At 41.2% G+C, this 21,033-nt stretch overlaps 1 protein-coding gene across 1 annotated transcript in view; it reads right to left on the reverse strand.

The window, feature by feature from the left end:
* Positions 1-10,115: 10,115 nt before the first annotated feature.
* Positions 10,116-21,033, reverse strand: part of LOC111659888 (protein jagged-2-like) — a 52,483-nt gene continuing 41,565 nt past the window's right edge. Inside the window, exons 19-25 of the mRNA XM_023412983.2 lie at positions 20,614-20,699; positions 19,806-19,919; positions 19,536-19,651; positions 19,158-19,418; positions 17,778-17,909; positions 14,177-14,336; positions 10,116-13,919 (exon numbers count right to left, since the gene is read on the reverse strand). Coding sequence (XP_023268751.1) covers positions 13,408-13,919; positions 14,177-14,336; positions 17,778-17,909; positions 19,158-19,418; positions 19,536-19,651; positions 19,806-19,919; positions 20,614-20,699 — 1,381 coding nt within the window. The 3' untranslated portion in view covers positions 10,116-13,407. The remainder of the gene's footprint in view (positions 13,920-14,176; positions 14,337-17,777; positions 17,910-19,157; positions 19,419-19,535; positions 19,652-19,805; positions 19,920-20,613; positions 20,700-21,033) is intronic.

Consider the following 21,033-nt stretch of genomic DNA (forward strand, 5'->3'; position numbering starts at 1 on the left):
GGGCAGGTTTGGATGCAGGGTTCAGTTCTCTGAAAGGGAGCCATGCTTCTGAAAGGGAGCCATGCTGCACTCACAGTTGACGTGCTCACCCATAATGAGAGCTGATTGGGGACTTAATCGCGCATTAAGCCTTTATTGTTGCACCTCCGGCCAACTGATGACACAGTGGTCCGTCCATCACGCTGTCTCAACCCAAACGCCCCGGGGCTCGACCTCACAGCGTGCAAATGACATGACGTAAGGTCCGGCTCGCCCTGTATCAAGTCTGTGTGTGTGTGTGTGTGTGTGTGTGTGCGTGTGAGAGAGAGGAAGTGTGTGTTACTGAAAGTGAGAGTGGCCGTGTGTGTTTGAGACTTGTATGGGCTAAAAGAGAGGGTAGTGAGAGGTCAGAGAGTCAGTTTGTATAACCAATGTGTTTCCATGTTGTATCTCTGCATTTAGAAAGTATTGGGATATATATACCATTACAGTTATTTTTACTTTCATAGGTACTTGTGTATATTTACTTGAATTCATATTATTTGAAGAAGTGTTATATATTCTTTACAATTTAAAGATATTATTGTACATACAAAATTCTAGCTGTACAATTATTTTAAATGTATGTAATTTTAATATTTTTATTTAAATAATAGTATTTACTTAAATACATCCGCACAAATATTAATGTATGTTCTTCTGCACTTCTATTTTTAAATTTTACATATACTAAAATTGGAATTTCAGGATTATCTGTACTTGCATTTTATGTATTATTTTCTGTAATTTAAATTAATGAATATACTGGTCTACATACTTCTCATACTGTACATATTTTTCATTTTAACTTAACCAAAATTTGATCTAAAAATGATCTCTAAACAATAGTATTCACTAAAAATACATACTGCATACATTTATAGATTTAAAAAATGTAAATATAATAATATATATCATAAAATACTGTGAAATATTAGAAAATCATGGTGCAAATGTTCATTTTTATTAATTTTCTTTATAATTTTATTCAAAACAATAGTATGTACTCAAAATATATACTTCAATGTCTGTATGTGTATGTGCTTTTGTATATTTTATACTATTACATATATTACTACCATTTTAAATATACATAGTGTATATTGATTATAATGATTGTTGTTTCTACTTGCATGTATTTGTTTATATTTTGAAAATACTGACATACATATATATATTTTACGAAATCATAGGTGTAGAAATATTTTACTCTTTTATTGCATTTCATTTTAAGCAGTTTTAAATAGTTCTACTTATATCATAGTATTATAATAGTAGTATTTACTGTAAATTTTAAATTGTAAAAATATGTTATTTGTTTTCTTTTCTTTCACTAATGGTTTTATTTAAATTATAGTATTTATCTAAAATACATGCTTTCAATATTGGCGTCTGTACGTGCAAGTGCAGTAACCACACTGCGTCTTTTCATATGAATGTCAACCACAGCTGAAAACTTTCCTTTCACCTTCAGGCTGTTTTTGTTGCACTGTAAAACTTACCGACCCACGTCATTTGACAAATTAACACTGTGCAGCACGCACAACTATGTAAGCATATCAAGATAATGCGTTTTACTGTAACACAATAAGTTCCACTTTGCCCTTCCTGTGAGAGCGTCTCCCCAGCTTTCAGTTTGTGTGTGCAGAGAAAATCTCCAACATGAAACAGATCCAGTCCATTTGTTGTGATGAATAGGTGGATGATATTGCGTTCCTCTCTGAGTTGAGGCTTGTCTATAAAATGTGTAGCCTTGGGTGGTGCGCATGTAAGCCAGGCGTGCCGCATCAAACTCTTCACATTTCAAAAGGCAATGAAACGATCTGTATCCTGTACCTCTGTATCATGACTGAACACTTTGTGTGTTTTCATCTACAAGTTTTTGTTAACTGCCTACTTAGACAAATGTTTTGAGCCGACTGTTTCGCTGTTTTCTTAACATACAGAGGATGTTTATTCAAGTTAAATCCTGCTCATTTCAAAAGCTTCCTGTTGGAAAACTTTATCATTGTCAAATAAAGGGTAGTAGTGTACTGGGACACTTGTGATTGTGCATTAATTTAAACTTAATTACTTTTCATTTTCTATCTTGGCGTTCCATCATATGCTTGTTAATACTTCAACTTTAATATATTTCACAAGGAAATATTCTACGTTTTACTCCACTACATTTATTTTATATTATATTTTACTTTGCTTATCAAGACTTTACAAACAAAACATTTGACCAGATTATAAAATATTTAAAACTATTCAAACAGTATATAAAAAAGTTTAGCACAAGGTTAATTTTTGACATTGGAAATAGCAGTTTACAGAACAATACAACTCAAGGTCTACTTAGTAGTTTGTTTGTGCCCTCAGCTTTATCAGTGGATGGAGTTTGCTCAGTTGTCATGGAGACGGATCTGTTTACATACAAGCTCAGTAGCTGCCATGATTTCATTAATAACACTTTCAGGACTAAAACCTGAGCAGGAAATGCAATAGAAAACAGAATATATAAAACATAATTACATAATTACTGTACTTAGTTATTCAATGAGTATTATAGTTATTCTTTGAGTAATTTTACTGTATGCTGCTACTTTTTACTGCACTACATTTATTTGACAGCTATAGTTACTATATGAAGCTTTGTGAGGTTCATGCTGAAGTGCATTTGAAGTGATGCGACTGCTTACTGAACAAATGTCATAGTAAGTGACTATGAATGTCTGAACTGAACTGAATCAGCTAAATGATTAATGTTTTTCAGCTCTGTCTCAGCGTGAATAAGAGCTCCTGGATATTGTTTTAAGACAGACTATTACGCTGCTGTCGGTCAAGTAAAAGAATCTCTGAGTACATTTTCCCACATTATAGAATAAACAAGAAGCCTGTGAACAAACTCATCTGCTGATTAAGATTGTTGACGATCCTGGATAAGATTATCACGCTCGACTCAACCCCAAATATGTTTTTATAGTGGTTTTGCAACATTAACTTGAAGATCTGAAAACTTCCAACACCATTGTCATACTGTGCAGCAGATGCTGCCATGAACAGGGACTCAAACTCCCCTCTGCATATGTACAGTATAGTATGGATGAAATTATTGGCAAATGGATGCAGGCGTGGCCTCAAAGTATGTGTTAGCCTATTCTTCTCTGTGAATACATACCCACAGGACATAAGCATTCATGTCAGCTATTCTGATGAGGGGCCCATCCCACTTCTTACCCTCCTAAATAAATGATTCCTCTCTCTGTGCGCGCGCACACACACACACACACACACACACACACACACACACACACATGCACACACACACACATGCACACACACACACACATACACAAAACTTTCCCTCTTTCTCTCTGGAAGTGCTCATTGTTTGGAGTCCTCCTCCACACTTTGAAGTGAAGGGGTCAAGCGGAGGCTCCCTCCTCGTCCCCGGGGGAGAGGCGAAGAGTAGAATATTCAGTGTGTCGGGAACATCTGGGAGAGCGCGCTAAGCAGGGCTTACTTGGCAGGCGGTTGGTATTGGCACAGGCAACCTTCCTACCGGGGGCCTTTCATCTCCGTTTGAACATGTGGATTCGGCCCTAACCCTGGGAGGAGTCGGAGGGCTCACCGCCAGCAGAGAGGCCGAGGCGTGGTCGCTCTGAGGAGGAATCCGGCTCTCCTGCTGTCCTCAGGAGCTCCACCGAGCATTCCTGCCTCCCTCCCTGGCTCCTTATCCATGTGCAAGCTTCCCTCACCTCTTCCTAAAACGATGTCGAACCCTGAGCCTCAATCTGCTTCGATTTGTACATTAGGGTTCAACTGATATGGGGTTTTAAAGAAAGCAGGAGTAAAACCAGAAGCTTGTGTTTAAAATTTAATTCATGTCTCAGTCACAAATCCTTGTCCAACTTCAAACTACACTGAAACAGATTCAGTTCTTGCAGGGTTAGCAGCTCCTCTATGCGCACAAAGGAACAGAAAAGAAATAATAATTAACTTTGTCCACTGTTTATTTTGAACTGCATTACACCAGAGGATGGAGCTAGCAGCCAAAGCTAACGAAGAGTAATCAAGGAGGCGCTGAAACATGTTGTAAGCACTAAACCTATCTAAGAAAGAAAGTGTTCAGAGGAATGACAATGAAAAGAAGAATAAATTAGATAATATGAACATGAGTGAATGGTCATTTATGAGCTCTAGTAAAGTGTAGCTGCTAAGCAATTGCTAAAAACTGGCTGACCAGACCAGCTACAGCATGAAACTTCAGTTCCTTCTGTTACAACAATTTCAGGTTTATGCAAGGGAGCAAATAAAAACACAAATGAATGAATTTGAGCTTCGGAATGAGATGCAGGGGTATTTTACATAGATAAAGATAAAGGCAAGGCTGAAAGCGGTGACTGCTTCGTTGTGACATCACAAAGTTACAGAAGTCCTGACAGCTGGTTATTAAGGCTCAGTTTCTGAATACAGGCTGTGTGCATTTCTCTGTGGACTGAGGCTTTGATACTTTCATGGTATTAATATGGAACCTAGACCTGCTTTACAATCAATAAAGACCTGGACATCTACCTTTATAAAAGTTTTTATCTGACTCTTTTGGCATCCCATAGCACATGTAGATCAGAAGAGAGACAAATTACATTACACTGTATTCATCTCATAGGAGCTGGATATCATCCAAAAGTGGGAGTGTATCCCTTTTAAACAAATAAATCCAAGCCCATGTGCTGTAGCACTGAACATGATTTTAGTTGTTTTTTTTTGTTTTTTTTAAAGAAATGAGAGATAAGTAAAATTAATTTACTAAAGTACATGACATGACATGCCATTATTAATTAATTATGTAATGTTGTGTTGTTTTAGATATATTTGCACACAGAAATCTGTGCCAGGTCACTTCTGTTTAACCACAATTTTAAAACATCTCTTGCACAATATTTTTATGGAAACATGGGGTGAAAGAGCTACAGTTGTCCTGTAACACCACCACCAGCCTGTGTGTTTATTATTAGGTGATGTGGTTTTTGGACGTGAGCTGGATACTGACACGCAGACTCACAGGGACCTGGTCCAGGAGCAGCAGCAGCAGTGGTGGTGGTGATTGTGGCAGTATTTCATCATCATCATCGCTGAGTGTGTGTGTGTGTGTGAGACCGAAGCACGCCGCTGGTGATCTGCTGAAAACAGGTGTGTGAGGTTTGAGTGTGTGTGGAGACAGGGTGTGTGTGAGAAGCAGGAGGTGGCTGGGGAAAAGTCATTGAGCCTCCTGGCTTCATTATATCTGGGTCATTGTGCTTAAAAGCTGAGTGGCGCCAGAGCAGCAGGTCAGGGAAAACCTTGGATTTTACTGTGATACAGCGACGAGGCTGCAACTGATCGGATAATGTTCACTCAGCCTCAGCACATGAACCATTCACAAACACCTTTATTTAACGAGGATACACAGACGTAACCAGGATTTTACACATTTATAGTAGATTCTGTTCAGGAAATAGTCATTTTTTGTTGTTGTTTGCTCGAAGTTAATCAGTTTGCGATACTGCAGTTAGCTTGTACAATACCAAGGACATAACCTCAGTGTCTTCAGTGTAAGCTACTGCTCAATCATGAGAGGACACTTCCATGCTTTATTTTTGGATACAACCTACAAGAACCTTAACCCTGCTCATTGTCACACCTTCCATTAACAGCGTCCTCTACAGCAAAAATGGTAAAAGGTGAATTTGACAACAATTTGATTAGAAATCATCACAGTTTGAAACTACAAAAGAAGAATTATTATAGATTTTAGTCTAACCTCTTTCTTCAATATAATATTTTTGTTGTAGAGTCTGACAAATGACAACTAAAGCTTTTTGATTCACATTGATTGATTCCAGCATCATCTCAAACTGAGATGCAACGATGGAAAAATGAACCTGCATGTTAATGATCGACTTGGACCTGTCACAAGATGCTCCTGCTACATTTTCTACTATAGCTGCAGCAATTAGCGGATTAATCAATGAGTTGATAAACAGTAATATAGTAATTGGAAATAATTTTGACGATCATTTTTTTGTTTTACTCAGGTGTCCTGAGGTGTGAAGATTTGTTGCTTTTGTGGTCATAAATGAATAAAGTGAAGATCTTCAGAGTTTTGCAGTTGAATAAAAAAGGCAACTTGAATTCATATCTTACAGCAGTGGGACATTTTATAGACAATGAATGATTAATCAATAATTAAAATAATTGTTAGTTGCAGTGTGTGCATGGTTAAAACGTGGCTCCAGAGTTTTAGTTCACATGGGAGTGAGTGGTTGGGGTTAGGGTTAGATAAACTGCTTATTGCTCAGCAAGGTTAGTCTGTATTGATATACAAGTCTACGAGTCTATGAACTAACAAAAAATAAAATGATTTCTTCAGATTTTATATGCAGAAACACACGAGTGTCTTTCCTCTGGGGGTCCAGCTGACTTACCTGAAACACAGTTGATCCGTCGTTCCTGAACGCCTGGTGCCTGGTGATTGTGGTTCGGGAGCCATCCATCTTCTCAGCAGATGATTCACCACAGCGAGTTTCCCTGTCTAGACGCAGAATATGTGATACTGAGTTAAACATCAAGCGAAGCCTTTGACACATCACTGTGGAGACGACTTTGTGTTGGTCGTTTAAATGATCCAAGAGGACAAGCATCAAATGGAGTGTGAAACCATGCTTTTCTCTCCTCAGGCGTTTTACATCAGTTAATGTTGTCCAGGCATGTAGCTGGATTCAGGACGGAGAGGTCAGTCATCCAGGAGACAAGAAACTGAACCAGACAGAACATTTGTCTCTCTTGCTACGCTACACTAATTTTCAGAGATGTAATCATCAATTACTGTGTCCCATTAAAGATAAAGTACAACAGTCAATCATCAACACAATTATCTGCTAAAGTCTTTGGGTGTAATGTAAAGTGTAAAGTGTGGAGGGCTGCAGATTAAAACCTTTAACAAGGAAGACACAAGGGTTGGACACAACAACACAAATGATTACTAAATATTTTTAACTGTTTATCAGTTTGGCAAAGCTTGTGTTTCAGTTATTCAGTGCAAATGGAATGAAACGAATGAAAGAGACTGAAGAACATGCCTGACGTTGAAATAGTAGTGTGACAAAACTACAGCTGAACATTTTCAATTCATTATTTTATGACCAAAAACTCTTACTAGCTGGATGAAAGCTAGTAAGTAGACCTTGAGTTGCTAAGATTTTTAGGTCAGAAACCAAGAATGAAAATGTTCAACAACCCAAAGTATTAAGTTCAGGAGTTTTACCAAACGAAGGAATTAGTCTCTCCAACATTATAAGGTAGTATCAATCAACCATTCATTCCCTTAAAAAAAAAATGCTGAAAAACTTTAGCAATATACTTACAACAGGGAGCTTCCAAAGATGGCGGACATATCACTTCAATAAACATTTCATCCGAAGAAACAAGAACCTACGTCTATTCCACTACTGTTTCTCCCAACTGTATTAAAATACTTAATAAAAACAACTTCCTCTTCATGCCTGCTGCCGTTTTGTTTATTGGGAAAGAGTTCTGCTCACTGGCTAACCTGACCTCACATTAAGGGTTGTTCCTTTCATGTTTGTTTGTTTGTTTGTTAACCGTTCTTCTTCTTCTTTCTTAATATTTCTTGCGTTTCATGGCCGTTGTTTACCGTTTTTACGCTTCCGGGCGACCCCTGGTAACCACGGCGACCCCTGGTAACCACGGCAACCCCGCGTTTGCTGTCACAACGCTATGAACTTTAGGTAATTCCCCTCAGGCAAAGTATGGAGAAATGCGGGCTTACGGAAAGTGCGCAGAAAGGGCTTAAAATGTCTGCTAGTAAAGAGCCCCCATGCCTTCGACGTTTTGACAGTGGGACAGAAACTAAGCCCTCATGAATTTACCGGGAACGAGCCTCCAGGTCTGTGAGTCTGTGACGGTGGACATTAAGATTGGGCCAATGACTGTCTCACATCCTAAACCTGAGCTAAACGCTGCCTTCAGGTGTATCTCATGAGGTCGTATTTTTGGCAGCTTTTCTTGGATGGTAGATGACAGACAACAGAACAAGATATTGCCATGTCCCCCTGCCTTAAATGTTAATTATTTGCATAGCATAATCATATTTAAGAAATAGTCAACAACAAATTAATAAAAAGCAAATTTCCTGCTAAATCATGAACACCATCTTAATGGTTTATTCAGATGGGCTCTTCATAGAAACCCACAACATGCCAGCTAAAACCTCCAGAAGACCATTTGTAACTAGCAGTGTGTTTTGCTTGGGGATAAAACACAGGACCTACCTACTAAGTTATCAAACTCCATCAGGTATATAAGGAATCAAAAATATTATATTAGGACTTCACCATGTTACATAAGTTATTTTCAGTGTTTTGAGAGTTTTAGCTCCGCTTGCACAATGTCGCCTTCACACTGCTGCTGCTTTACTCTAAGCAGGAGAAGGTTCAAGTGCATGAAAGTTCTGAGAGAAATCAGTAAGTAGACCTTGAGTTATTGTGAGACCTATTGTATCTGTGGTTTAAAATATACTCAAGGATCTGAATTTCCTAAAAACCATAAACAATTTGTCTGATATTCTAACACAAAGGCCAAATTGGAAAAATAGTGCATTTAGTAGCTGTTCTGGACTTGCATCGTATCACATGATCTTCATCTGCAGGTGGAGTTCATCCAGATTCCCCAACATGGAAGAAATCCTTAAAGCACTCTTAAAACATGGACACTTGACAACCTACAATTCCTTGACAACTGGACCCATCTGCTGATGAAGTTCATGTGATCCAATCAGAAACCCCTGAAGAGCCACTAAATGTATCTGCTGACATTGTTTTGTTAACTGCTACGTCAACGGTCAAGATTGAACTTTTAAGCTCCAATGCTGAAATTATTTGCAGCTACTTCGCATGTGATGTCTAAGACGCAGCATGGAGAGAGAAACCTGTGTGCTGTGGATGAGCAGCCTTCACTATAGCCAGCTCCTGTAGGGATCTGGCATTAGCTTACATGCTGTATTGTGGGATGATGCGTGATCCTAATGCCACCACTGGCCCTTCCTCCTCTTACTATACACCACCATCTCCCCTTCTCCTTCATTGTACTTCTCTCCAAGTAGGTCAGCAAGCGTGCCCTGTACATGCATGTGACCCGAGCGCCGCGCCATCCAGGATTCCAGACACGTTTCCCATTCTTCCCAAAACAACTGTCGGGTTAATGAACCACACACACATAACGTCCTACCAAGCATTATGGATATCTAACACAGCTGCCGGAAGGCTTTCAAGCAGAGCGGGCTAATGTTAATCATTTCCCACACTGTCATTAAAGCGGCAGATGGAGGCACGCGAAGGCCTCACTTCATTGGCCTGGCGCTAAATGAGGCGGGAGGCAGAGAGACAGCTGATTGGCTGCTTAGAGACTACTGATCATTAAGACGGAATTTCAAGTTAAAAACAAAAAGTGGAAATTTTAAGAAACATACAGCATGTAGCCTCTACAATTTATTGTATATTACCAAATTTCTAAAATGTAAAAAATAAAACTCAATGCAATCCCTTATGTAAAAATAATTTTGAAAGATTCGATATAACTGGAACAAATAAGGCTGGACATCTTCCATCTGGAACTAACAAAGCTTCAAAGAGGGATTTTAGTAACTAACCTTTCTCTGATCAAGCTACTTCTGGAACTTCATGAAATTAATATTTAAGACTTTGTTCCGGGGTTCTGATTTTCATACAAGCCAGCTGTACACATTAAAGACTCAGCTGTTTTCAACCAACTCATGGAATCAATAATTAGTTAGTTGGCTACAAGTAAAAAAGTCTGCCACTGACAGTCGTCCTTTAAGCTGGTACAACTGATGGTCGCCATGTGAGAAGCTGCTTTTGTCAACTTCTGTCAAGGATCCATTGTTCAAAAAGTTCTAGAATGGGAAGTTTGACAATTAAAGGGGGCGTGGCTTAGTGAAGAGTCAGTGATGAGAACAATAGCAACAGCCTAAAAGAAACCTTTATCTCAAATATCTTAACATCAAACATCAAAAAAGACAAAACAAAATAAACTTTGGTATAAAATACTTTAATAAATAATAGGATTGTTCTAAGAACAAACAAAAAAAATTCCACTAACAAACCAAGACTTTTACCAAATTTTGTACAAAATAATTACAATGTTCTGCACATTCAGCCCCTTCTCCGGGGCTAACACAATGTAAAATTTACTGACAGAATATGAATTTGGATTTTCCATGATTTGCATCAGCATTATTAACAAAAACATAAAATATTGAAAACATAATGTTCATCCACAGATAGTGACAATATTTGACTTTTTTTTTTTTTTCACTACCGCTGTGGAGGTAATGCTAAATGTTTCTCTCTTCCTGTGTGTTCTTAGTGCAGAAACAGACTCTTTACAAACACTGGACAACAAGCACAACAGTCAGCAACATCAACAACAACACAACTTGTTCCCTTCATTAGACCAGAATAGATACACAAGGAGAGGCGGGGCTAAAACGGGGTTAGAAAATTAGGATACAAACTCATTCACTGTGCGTAGGTTCCCATTCAAACCACACACCCTTTGTCTACGATGGGGATTCTGTGTCGTGCTAAAGGGCACTACAGCAAGGGTGGTTGACTGCCGTCATGAAAGTGTCTCCTGCAGCACAAGGAGGGTTTTCGTGCTCACTAAAAACCCTGCTGCCCTGTGTGGCACCTCTGATGCCAACAGACTGGAAAACGATGAAATTATAACCTAAGTATGCAGAGGCTGAAGAGAGACTGGCAGCAGTGCTTTTAAGTTGTTTGGACCCTGTGACCCGTAAGTGTGTACTGGAAATAGCAATCAGATGCATCAGTGCTGGTTCAAGACCTGCTGCTCCACCACAGCACAAGGTTAATTTCCTCTGTGCCCTTTGGAGTCCCCAATTAGGAGCAAAAATCTTGATTGTTTAACCCACTGGACTTCCTAACTAAACTGAAATTGTAGAAAGATGAGAAGGAATAAAGGGATGCTGTGTAATGACATTAAATGCATATTTATATCCTGCCATTTGTTTGTCTTTGAGTGTATTCTGATTGTAAAATACACTTGGGCCACATGTTAAATTCCCGAAATGAAAAGCATGTGCAGTGTACCAGTTTTCTCCTTAATATTCCACAATGTGTCAAACATTGCAAACATCTGATTCACCATTATGTGCCACAATATCTGCCAGAGGGAATGTAAAATTGTTGATAGTGTTAAGAAACATCAATATATGACTCTGTACAATGTAACAAGAGTGTTTGTAACATGGGAGTGGATGAGGGAGCTGTCGGACACAGCTGAAGTCATTTTCTGAGAAATTATTAAGCAAAAAACTGAAGAGAGAAAAATGGATCTGGAACCAGTGGCACGAATTCAAAAGGGGAAAAATGTGCACTGTGGATTGATGAGGAGAAATCAGGCATGTGCTAAAATAGACAACTACTGGCTCACTTCTCGAGACTTTTGGGATGAAGACTTGACTTGTTTCCTTTTCCATTTTCAAATCTCTTGCACAAAAGGAAACCAAAAACATCTCAGCAGGAGGCCCTGCGGCCAGGTCGTCCAATGAGACCAGCCCTGTGTACTGATGCTCTGCTGCTTTTGAACCGGATGCCAACAGGGTGATTTTCATATTTACACACACACAGCCTGTGGGATTGGGTAAAACAAAAACATGAAGTACGGAAAAAGTGGAAAAGATCACCAGTTTTTCCCAAAGAACTGTCAGTGAGCTGAGCTGAAACATCATTTAAAAAATTGACATTTAGATGCATTTGGAGAGTTGGCTCGCATGATTTGAATTTGTGGCTCTTGAAACATATTTTGCATTCTGGGAAACTGGAACTCAGAATTAACATGAATAAGAATTAAATTGGTTTTGATCTTTGTGGACTTGGAATTTGTATGTAGGTGTAGTTTGGGCTTTGTTTCAGAAAAGTTAACGTTGTAGGTGGGGTGGCACCTCAACACAATTTCACTCCAATGAAATGACCAGGACTGTTTTAAAGGAGGTTCCTATAGTTGTAGCATTGACTACTGAGCTGTTCGAGATGTGACTCACTGCTGCTCATGTCCTAACAGCCTTTCACAATGATGGACAGACCTGACAAACAGCTCCCCAGACTCTGTATTTGTCTTCTTAACAGCTGTAACAAATAATCACAACACATCAAGACAAACAATCATGATCTGTTTTCTTTTTTAAACCAATGCTCATGACTCAGGGAGACTCTGGACACAGTCCGAAAATCTGTATAAAACCTGTCATAGTGTCAACAGACACTAATAAACGGAATGACATCATTAAAAAAAAAACAAAAAAAACAACCACAAAACAATCTTATTTAGAATAACTATGATACAAAGCATCACTTAAGTTACTAAACTCAAATATACACAGCCATTTGTTCATATTTACATATGTACATCACAAAGAAAATAACCTTTACTGTGGTATGAAGAGTTGTTACTAGGACATCTTTCCCTTTATATGGATTTAAAATCTGCATAAAGTCTATAAGAGGAGAGAAAAGAAAAATAAGGGGCTGAAGGCACTTTTCTACCATAGCAAATACTGAAAAATCATCATGTAGACTCGCAGGAAGCGGTGACCATTATTTTGAAAGGGTATATAAGAACCTTTAAGCCTTAAAACAGAATGGAAAAGATGTTTTATGAATGTAAACAAAAACTTTTCATGCCAGGTATCATACAGTCAATTCTCTGTGCCAGCTTCCAAAGAACTTAAATGTATAGAAAACTTTTTTTTGTGTTGTTTTTTTCTTTATAAAAAGACATGATATGAAGACAGAGTAGAAAAGGCCCGGCGGTCTGGGCTAAGGCAGACAGGAACCTACTGCACCAAACAGCAGAAACGACATACACAGCCGCACAGCCAGTGTCGTTCGGTTAAATCTCCAAGGTTCAAAAGAAAGAGAGCGTTAGTCCTCATGAAGAAAAAACAGAAACAGTTTATAAACAGAGAAAAAAAAAAATCAGGAACAGTGAAAAAAAAACAAACTCTTCTTGATTCCAACAGTGTGATGATTAAACTGAAATCCAGAAATCCAGAAGCTGTGATGTTTATTTTCCATCTTTTTTTTTGGGTTGTTTTCTGTGTTTTTTTTGTTGGTTTTTGGTGAAACAAGCCTCCATGCTGCAGACGACCAAGTTAAATAAGGTGTAACAAACAAAAATAAAAAATTAAAGCATCTGTAATCTTCACTTTTGGTGCTTTTAAGAATTGAAAAGTCAGTGACATTGAAGACATTGCAGTTTGTTTTTCTTTGATTCAGGAAGGTCCCTCCTCCTCTGGCGTGTTCACACGTAATGGTCTTTAATGTCCTCGCTGAGCTTGGCGGCGTTCAGGTTTTTACACCGGTTGTCCTTGGGGCTGTACGCTGTCCGGTGTGGTGCCTTCACTGGGCCGCTGCGCGACGTGCAGATGACCCCTCCCTTTCCCATCATCCCCCTGTCCTGCGCTCCTGCTATGGAGCACTTTTGAGGCGGACACTTGTCCCCTATGCCCAGCGCCCTCTCCTCGTCCTCCTCCTGCTCCCCCTCCTGCTCTCCTTCCTCTTCGCCCTCGGCCCCGTCGCACGTCCTGTCGGAGGGGCCCATCAGTTTCTTGCATTCGTACTGAATGTCTTTGTCGCGGTTGTCCTTGAGGGCGTTGCTCCGCAGTGGCTCCAGCTTGTTGTTGACGGTCCTGTCCTCGGATCGGGCGGCTCTCTCACGCTCTTTCTTCCTCTTGCGGGTCCACCAGACGCAAACAACGATGCAGAAGATCCACAGGACGCTGAAGACGACGCACAGCACGGGGACCAGGTAGCCTGAAGGACAAAGTCAGAGGAGATGTTAGGAGATCATTTTCTGGCTAGCAGTTTCCCCCTGCTTTCATCCTTTGTGCTAAGCTAAGCTAAACATGTCACAGCTGCCTTTGCGCTGAATGCAAACCAGTGATCTTGTCATCTAGGCCTCAACAAAACAATAAATATGTGAAACAATGTGAAAGAAAATCCTTGAAACAAAACAGTGAATGAGCTCACGGACTGAGAGGAACTGAGCTTCCTTTAAACTTCTAACTCACCAGCAGGAGGAGATTTGACCATCGTCTCCACTTTGACCTCCACCACGGCGAGCATGACGGTGCTGTTGTGGCGTTTAGACAGAGCGCTGATGATGCCGCTGGCTGCTTTCTGGATCTGTCCACGATCGTTGTCCTTCGATCGCCCGTCCTGCTCAAAGGACTGCAGAGGCGGAGAGAGAGAAAGAGAGAGAGAGAAAGAAAGAGAGAGAGAGAGACAGGAATTCAATGGCTTTGTATTTACACAGAATTTCACACGTTGTTTGTACAGCGGCGACTAGCCAACGCGTTGCTGTGCTGTTTTTAGCCCATTACTTTATGAAGTCATCCAAACATTTATATTAACGTACGTAATCATATTCAACATGAATGTTTTTACAGTTCATGTAATTTATGCTTGAAGCTTGTAACTTGGTTGAGTTCAGTCAGACATGCGACAGAACGTCTCACTGCCTTCAGTTTTTGGTTGGTGCGTTGTCACGTTGTGTTTAATGTAGCTGGGAGAAGGGATCATTTTATAAACTCTCCTTTATATTGTGTTCAAGACAACAATATGACACTTAAGGTTTAATTTCTCCATAGCTGAGGGAGTTACATAATGGTGTTGCACAGACTCTCTTAAAATGTTTCTTTATTTAAGGAAAAATTTAGGGCATTTGAAAAAGTGAAAGAGATTTTACAGCAGTAAAATTCTACTGTTTCCAGAGAGACTGTTGATTTGCTGCCATTAGTTTGTGATACCTGTTATGACATTAAAGAAATGTGCTGCTGTGATCCTCCTGTTGTTTTGATGGGACCCTCACAATGGTGTTCAATAGAAGTTTTAAGCAACTGAAAGTTAATTTTCATTACAGGGAACACAAAGACTCCTAAAACCCTTGTGGAGCACTTTGACTAACCTCCTACAATAATGTACAGAGAGGCTGATGCCAAATGGTCCGAGTCTCGCTCGAGGCTACGCGAGACAACAAAAAAGAAATAACACACATTCATCCGTCCGAATAAAAGAGATTCTCATCCTAACATCTGGCAGGCTGCCCCCACCCCTCCTGCTGAGACCACAGAGGGTGGAGTTAATTGCCTAATAAGGTGCTGAGGGTGAGAGCTGGGAGGTGGTTGGGGGACAGAGGGGGATTAGCTCTGTGCTGTGCAGTTCAATTAGGACAAACAATAGAGGAGAGCCCAGCTGTGCTCTCCGCTCGGCCGGGAACAAACACTCCTCTTTTCTTCTCCTGAGGAAATCAGCAGCTCATTCACACACACACCTCTAACCCCGCCTCCCAGGCTGACTGACAGGTCACATCACAGCGACAGGGGGCTGAGAGCACATCATCAGCACTGTACTGAGCACTGACTGTCTGCCTGTGACACTGAGAGTCTCAAATCATCATCGCATTAAAGTTGCAGCAAATACTCGGCCACTCTCTTCAACATGTTTACTTTTCCATCATTTGTTGCCCGTGGAAACAAGGGGGAGTTAGGAGAGTGAACAGGATGCAACATGTTGGGAACTATTTTCATCAGCGGATTAATCCAGATTTGTTTCTTGCAGCAGTAGGGTGTATGTGGGAGTGAGTACAATAGAGTGAAATAAACTACAGTGTGTGTTCACGGTAATGAAGTAACACTGACGCGTCTTCAATAGTTTCTGGACAACAAGGTTTGTGGATACACAACACTTGTTAGTATGAAGTTGTGTGTTTTAAGGGAATTTGCAGTAATGGAAACACAGAATTAGGAGTTTATAAAGCCTCGTCCTGTTTACAGGACACTGTGAGGAACCTGGCAGGTGAAAAACTCTCCTCACTTTATGAACGTTAGGTCTGAATGTCACTTCCACATATTTTGCTGAAGCTACTCGAGCATCTCATTTTCCTTCCAACGCACTTGACGCAGCCTCAACATGTCGAGTTAAAGAAGGGACGGCTCGCTCTCCAAACCGAGCGCTCCTCGCTCTTTCCCACATGCTCAAACATATTGAACCACTTGTTTCTTGCTCAGGTTGGATGCCTCGCAGCGGAGCGGCCTGCTGATCGGTTCAGGGGTTTACAAACACACCCAGAGCTCTTGGACGAGAATGAATCGACACGACTCGGGGGCTGAGAACCGGCTGCACTCCGCGCAGCTCGCGGAGATGATGAAGATTTCACCCACACTTGGAAATGAGCACTGACATTTCTCTACAACACGAGTCGACAGCAAGTGGGAGTGAGGTTTCTTATAAGAGCCTTGTTGTGGGGTTTTGGGTGGATGTCAGGCTCGCCACTCCTCTTCCTGTATCTGCTGCTCAAAACAAGGCTGCAAACATCAGAGGAACAAGAGCTAATCCTCTCCATTAAGAGCTTAAAGCCCCGAAGTGACTGATTTCCCCCGAGTCTGGGTGGCCGAGAGTGAGAGCAAGACAAAAAATAGGAGAGACGAGGGAGAGGGGTCGGAAAGACAAAGAAAAGGGTGAGGGAGAATGAGAAAACAGAAAAGCAGGAAAGGTAAAAGAGACACGTTGAGAGAGAGAAGAGAGAGAAGACTAAACTGGAGTTGAAAAGAAGTAAAGGAAGAAGAGGAAGAAAAAGAGAAACAAGGAGAAGAAGAGACAGAGATCAGCAAGGTGTTCCAACAGAAAAGCTAAATCTCATCCAGATGTTGAAAGCTTCAAACGCCTCTTTCTTTCTCTTCCTTTTCTTTTTTTGTTTCTTTTTTAAAGGAAGAAACAGAAAATAGAAAAAGGTTCAGATTTTACTGCACTCCTCTGGAAATGATTTGCAGTGATGAATTAAGTGCGACTTAATAAAGTGGGAGAAGAAAAGAGGGAAAGTGGAGAGGGTGAGAGAGAGAGAGAGAGAGAGAGAGAGAGAGAGAGAGAAGGCAGCAGCTCCTGAATCTGCTGCTGTGTGATCGTGTGTGTGTTGCTTCGACTGTCTGTTCACCTGCACGTTCTCTCCGTGTGTTTAGAGAATATTTATACATTAAACTCACTCATGCACATTATCATTGGAAATTTCAGGTCTGTTAACTTTCATTTGTATTTCCAAATAAAGTGGTTTAGATAATCTGGCTCAACTGTTACAGCCTTTCTGATTGGCTGTTTTCGCAGCGACGCTGCATCATTCCCAAACCTCAGCAAGACAAGACTATGTAAATAAGACCAAATATTTCCTGTAGATCTTCCACGAGAGGCAGGCAACCCGAGCAGAGCTAAACTAGCGCTAGCAGCTAAAGCTACATCCAAAACCCACTGGAAATAGCATTAGCTGCTAGTTTCCATTGTGGTTCATTTGTTCACTGGAGGCATTTCAGAAGAGGTGTGTCTTCGAGCTGCCCAGTGTTCAGCACACACATTTCAGATATTGTTATAGTTCATTCCCAGTAGACATGGGCTCACTGGTTAGAATGGCAGCCAGGGTGGACCCGAAGCGTTGGGACTTTGTGGGTGTTGTATTTGCAAGAACTTGATGAAAAAATCAAAGTGAGATGGATGAACCACTGTAGGAATGGTTGCAGTACCCAGGTACATCCTCAAATGCGGGACAACCCAAAACTAAGTCCTATATTTGCAGTAGTTATCAATGCGTGTGTGGGCAGGTGTGTGTTTGTGTGTCATAATCACCATGGCGACCTCCACGGCATCACCGTTGGAGTAGGACAGGTCACAAAGGATGAGCAGCGCTCGCTCCTCGGCCAGCGTCTGAGTCACAGGGAGGTACCTCAGCTCCGAGCAGATGTTCTCTACAGTGGTGCCCTGCAACACACACACACACACGGATACAACAGATTAGTATCTGCACTGCTGGCGAGGAACAATCTCTTTCTAATTCCTCCTAGCCAGCCAATCAGAATCAGCGGGGGCACAGATTTCAGATCAGTATCAGGAACAGATGAATTTCCATTACTTAAACTTCACTCAGACCTGCTCCAAGATGCCAGGTAAGGTTTCATGATTCCGTAGAAAGCAACAAAATACAACGAAAAAGCTTTTCCTGGAGTTTTTTATTTCAAGATAAGATAAGAACCCACTCTAAAACTTTACCGCTTTTCTTTCCTAGATGACTCATGTGGGAGAGGACAAGCTAAACCTACAAATGTCTTTATGAAGAAGTTACATGGTCGGGTTGGGCAATATGATGATATATCACACACTGTCGCACTGTCAAGACTGTCAGAACAAAAGAGCCAAAACGTACTCTCCTGAGTGCACAGCAGAGCATAATGTGAGCGTTTGCGGTGGAAGATTCGAGCAACAAGACATCTGAGATCATTTTCCTCCCACTCCGGATTGTTAACATTCGATAATTCAAACAATTATCGAACGTTAACAATGCAGGGTGGGAATAAAATGATTTCAAATGTTTTGTTATGACACGACACATCAACAGGGATGAAAAATAACTTGATGACTGGGTAAAAGAGGCCGGTTGGTGGTTTTCAAACCGTCTCCGCAGCCTTATTTCAAACTTTTCTCCCACTGAGAACTCGCACGGACTCAAACACACAAACTCACAGCAGGGATATCAGGGCTGGAGAAACGTCTGTCCCTTGATTTACAACAGCGCTACACCCTCTGAATTAAAAGTCTTGCTTTGATATAGAAGACTGAAACCACAAAATTCATGTCTTGAATGCTGTATTACTATTTGAAGCAGAGTGTGCCACCCATCATTTTTTATTGCTGGAGCCATTTTAGCCATTTTTTCCTCTTTTAAATTTCCTGCATTTTCGTTTTTATTGCCCAAGGAGAAGGAAGAATTATAAACTGTCAAACACTGTGACTGCTGTGTAAAACCACAGATTTTCACTCTGGGAAATTGAGGAGCTTAATCAGAACATTTCAGTTTTGGATGATTGAAGCTATTTGCTCAATTTTTTTGTATAAAATGTCAAAAAAAACTGTGTCTACCAGACACAAACCCAAAAAATATTCAAGTGTTTGATATAAACCACAGAAAAGTGTTGAACATTAAACTTTATCTACGAGAAAACAGTCCCTCACCTGTGGCACTTTGTCCTTTTTGAAGATGAGTGTGATGCGAGCGCAGTTGTTGTCCAGGTAACCACTGTTTGGCTCACACCGGGTGTGCAGAGGTGTGGGTGGGTCCGGGTTTGAGCACACGCCCCACTGGTGGCAGGGTGGCGAGAAGCAGGTGAGGAACTGATGCTCCACACACTCGTGACCTCCGGGGCAGGACGGAGGGTTGGCGTCCGCAGGAGGAAGAGCCTTTGGCAGGAGACACGGCCGACGACCGCACCTCACCTGGAAGAGCATGGACTCGATCACTTACTGCCGTCACTTTGTTTTCATAACATCTTCTATGATATTGGGCGAATTAAATCGGCTATGTATATTATCAGTCATCCCTGTGAGGCTGACCTTAGAGCAGTGAACGTATCCGTTGACACACTGGCAGGTGTTACACTCCTCGTCCCACCGGCTGCCGTGAGGAAACTGCAGGTCAGCGTGACGACACGACTTCCCGAGTCCGATGACTGGAGAGAACAGGAGATGTTATGAAGCCTCCATATTTACTCAACCAGCATACAGCTGCAGATCCACCAACATCATACAGCTGATTGATAGTGGTGTTTTAGAGTGAAGTCATTTTAGAAGAGCCTTAGAAAAAAAACCTTTTCCATTACTCACACTCTTGACAGCGCGGTCCCGCGTGGCCTGGAGGACAAACGCAGCGGTAGCCGTTGATTTCGTCCATGCAGGTTGAACCTTCAGCACAAGGAGACGACTGACACTCATCTATGTCTGAAAAACAAAACCACAGAATACATGCAGTATTTAGAGAGTTATTAACTTTTGGGATCTTATTTTGAAAGGACATGAGGTCCAAGGGTAAAAACTATGATCTCTTTCTGATCGTCAGGAAATTTCTGTCAGTAGAATTTCCAGATAAATTCTTGTGCTTCAAATCTTAAATCTTGAGTTATTATAAAAGAGGCGTCTAGAAAAGCATTAGTATCTTTTCAGGAGCAGAGGAATCTCTTTGCGTCTTCCTCGCACTGTTGATTTCTCCTTCGAGTCTTTCTCCCTCCACAACTTCACGTTAGCTGAGAAAAACCTGAGCTCTCAGTGATTTGAATGTTAGATTTAAATATCCTCAGTAAGCAATGGAATCCAGAGAATCACTTCGTGCACAATGGGCTTCTACCGGTTTGATTTGAGACACTTCAAATGGATAACACTCCGGTTCTGAAAGGGCTTTTCTGAAGAGATTTCTCCCAGAAGGCCACGGGAGAGCGCACTGACCCGTCTGACGAGCCTCAGCTCTGACCTCGGCTCAGCGCAGAGGGGAGAGGTTAAGACCGGCTTCCTAAAAGGGGCTTCCTAATCTGTCGCCCTGAAACAATTGACTCACGCTCCCCCGCTGCGCCCTTTCACCTCTGACCCCCCGCCCACCTGACCCCTCCACACGCCTCCCCTCCGGTTCCCAGGGACTCACTGATGCGGCAGTCCGGTCCGGCGAATCCTGGGGCGCATTCGCAGCGAAACCAGTTCACGCCGTCGACACAGATGCCGCCGTTGTAGCTGCAGAGAAAACACAGAGAGAAACACATGGATGAAACTGAAAAACAAAAATCTTTTTCCTTCTCGCTGCAGTCGGGCTTTTCTAAAACTGTAAATCAGTGACTTCAGGTGAGCTGCATCTGGAAAGTGACACATTTGGCAAATTCCTCGACATTATTTGACGTCTCCTGTGAAAATGTAAAAATGTCTATTTTGGATTTATGTCTCAAGAGTGGTGAAAAGACATAAATACTTAATGAATATACTGCTGGTTGCTGGTGAAAAGAAGGGAGAGCCCAACTTTAAATGCATTGATAGAAATTACAATGGAGGAGATGACAGCATTTGTCCATCA

This window comes from Seriola lalandi, unplaced genomic scaffold (genome assembly GCF_002814215.2).
Source record: "Seriola lalandi dorsalis isolate HSWRI2012SDOR001 ecotype SW California unplaced genomic scaffold, Sedor1 jcf7180002054497, whole genome shotgun sequence".
Taxonomy (NCBI): Eukaryota; Metazoa; Chordata; class Actinopteri; order Carangiformes; family Carangidae; genus Seriola; species Seriola lalandi.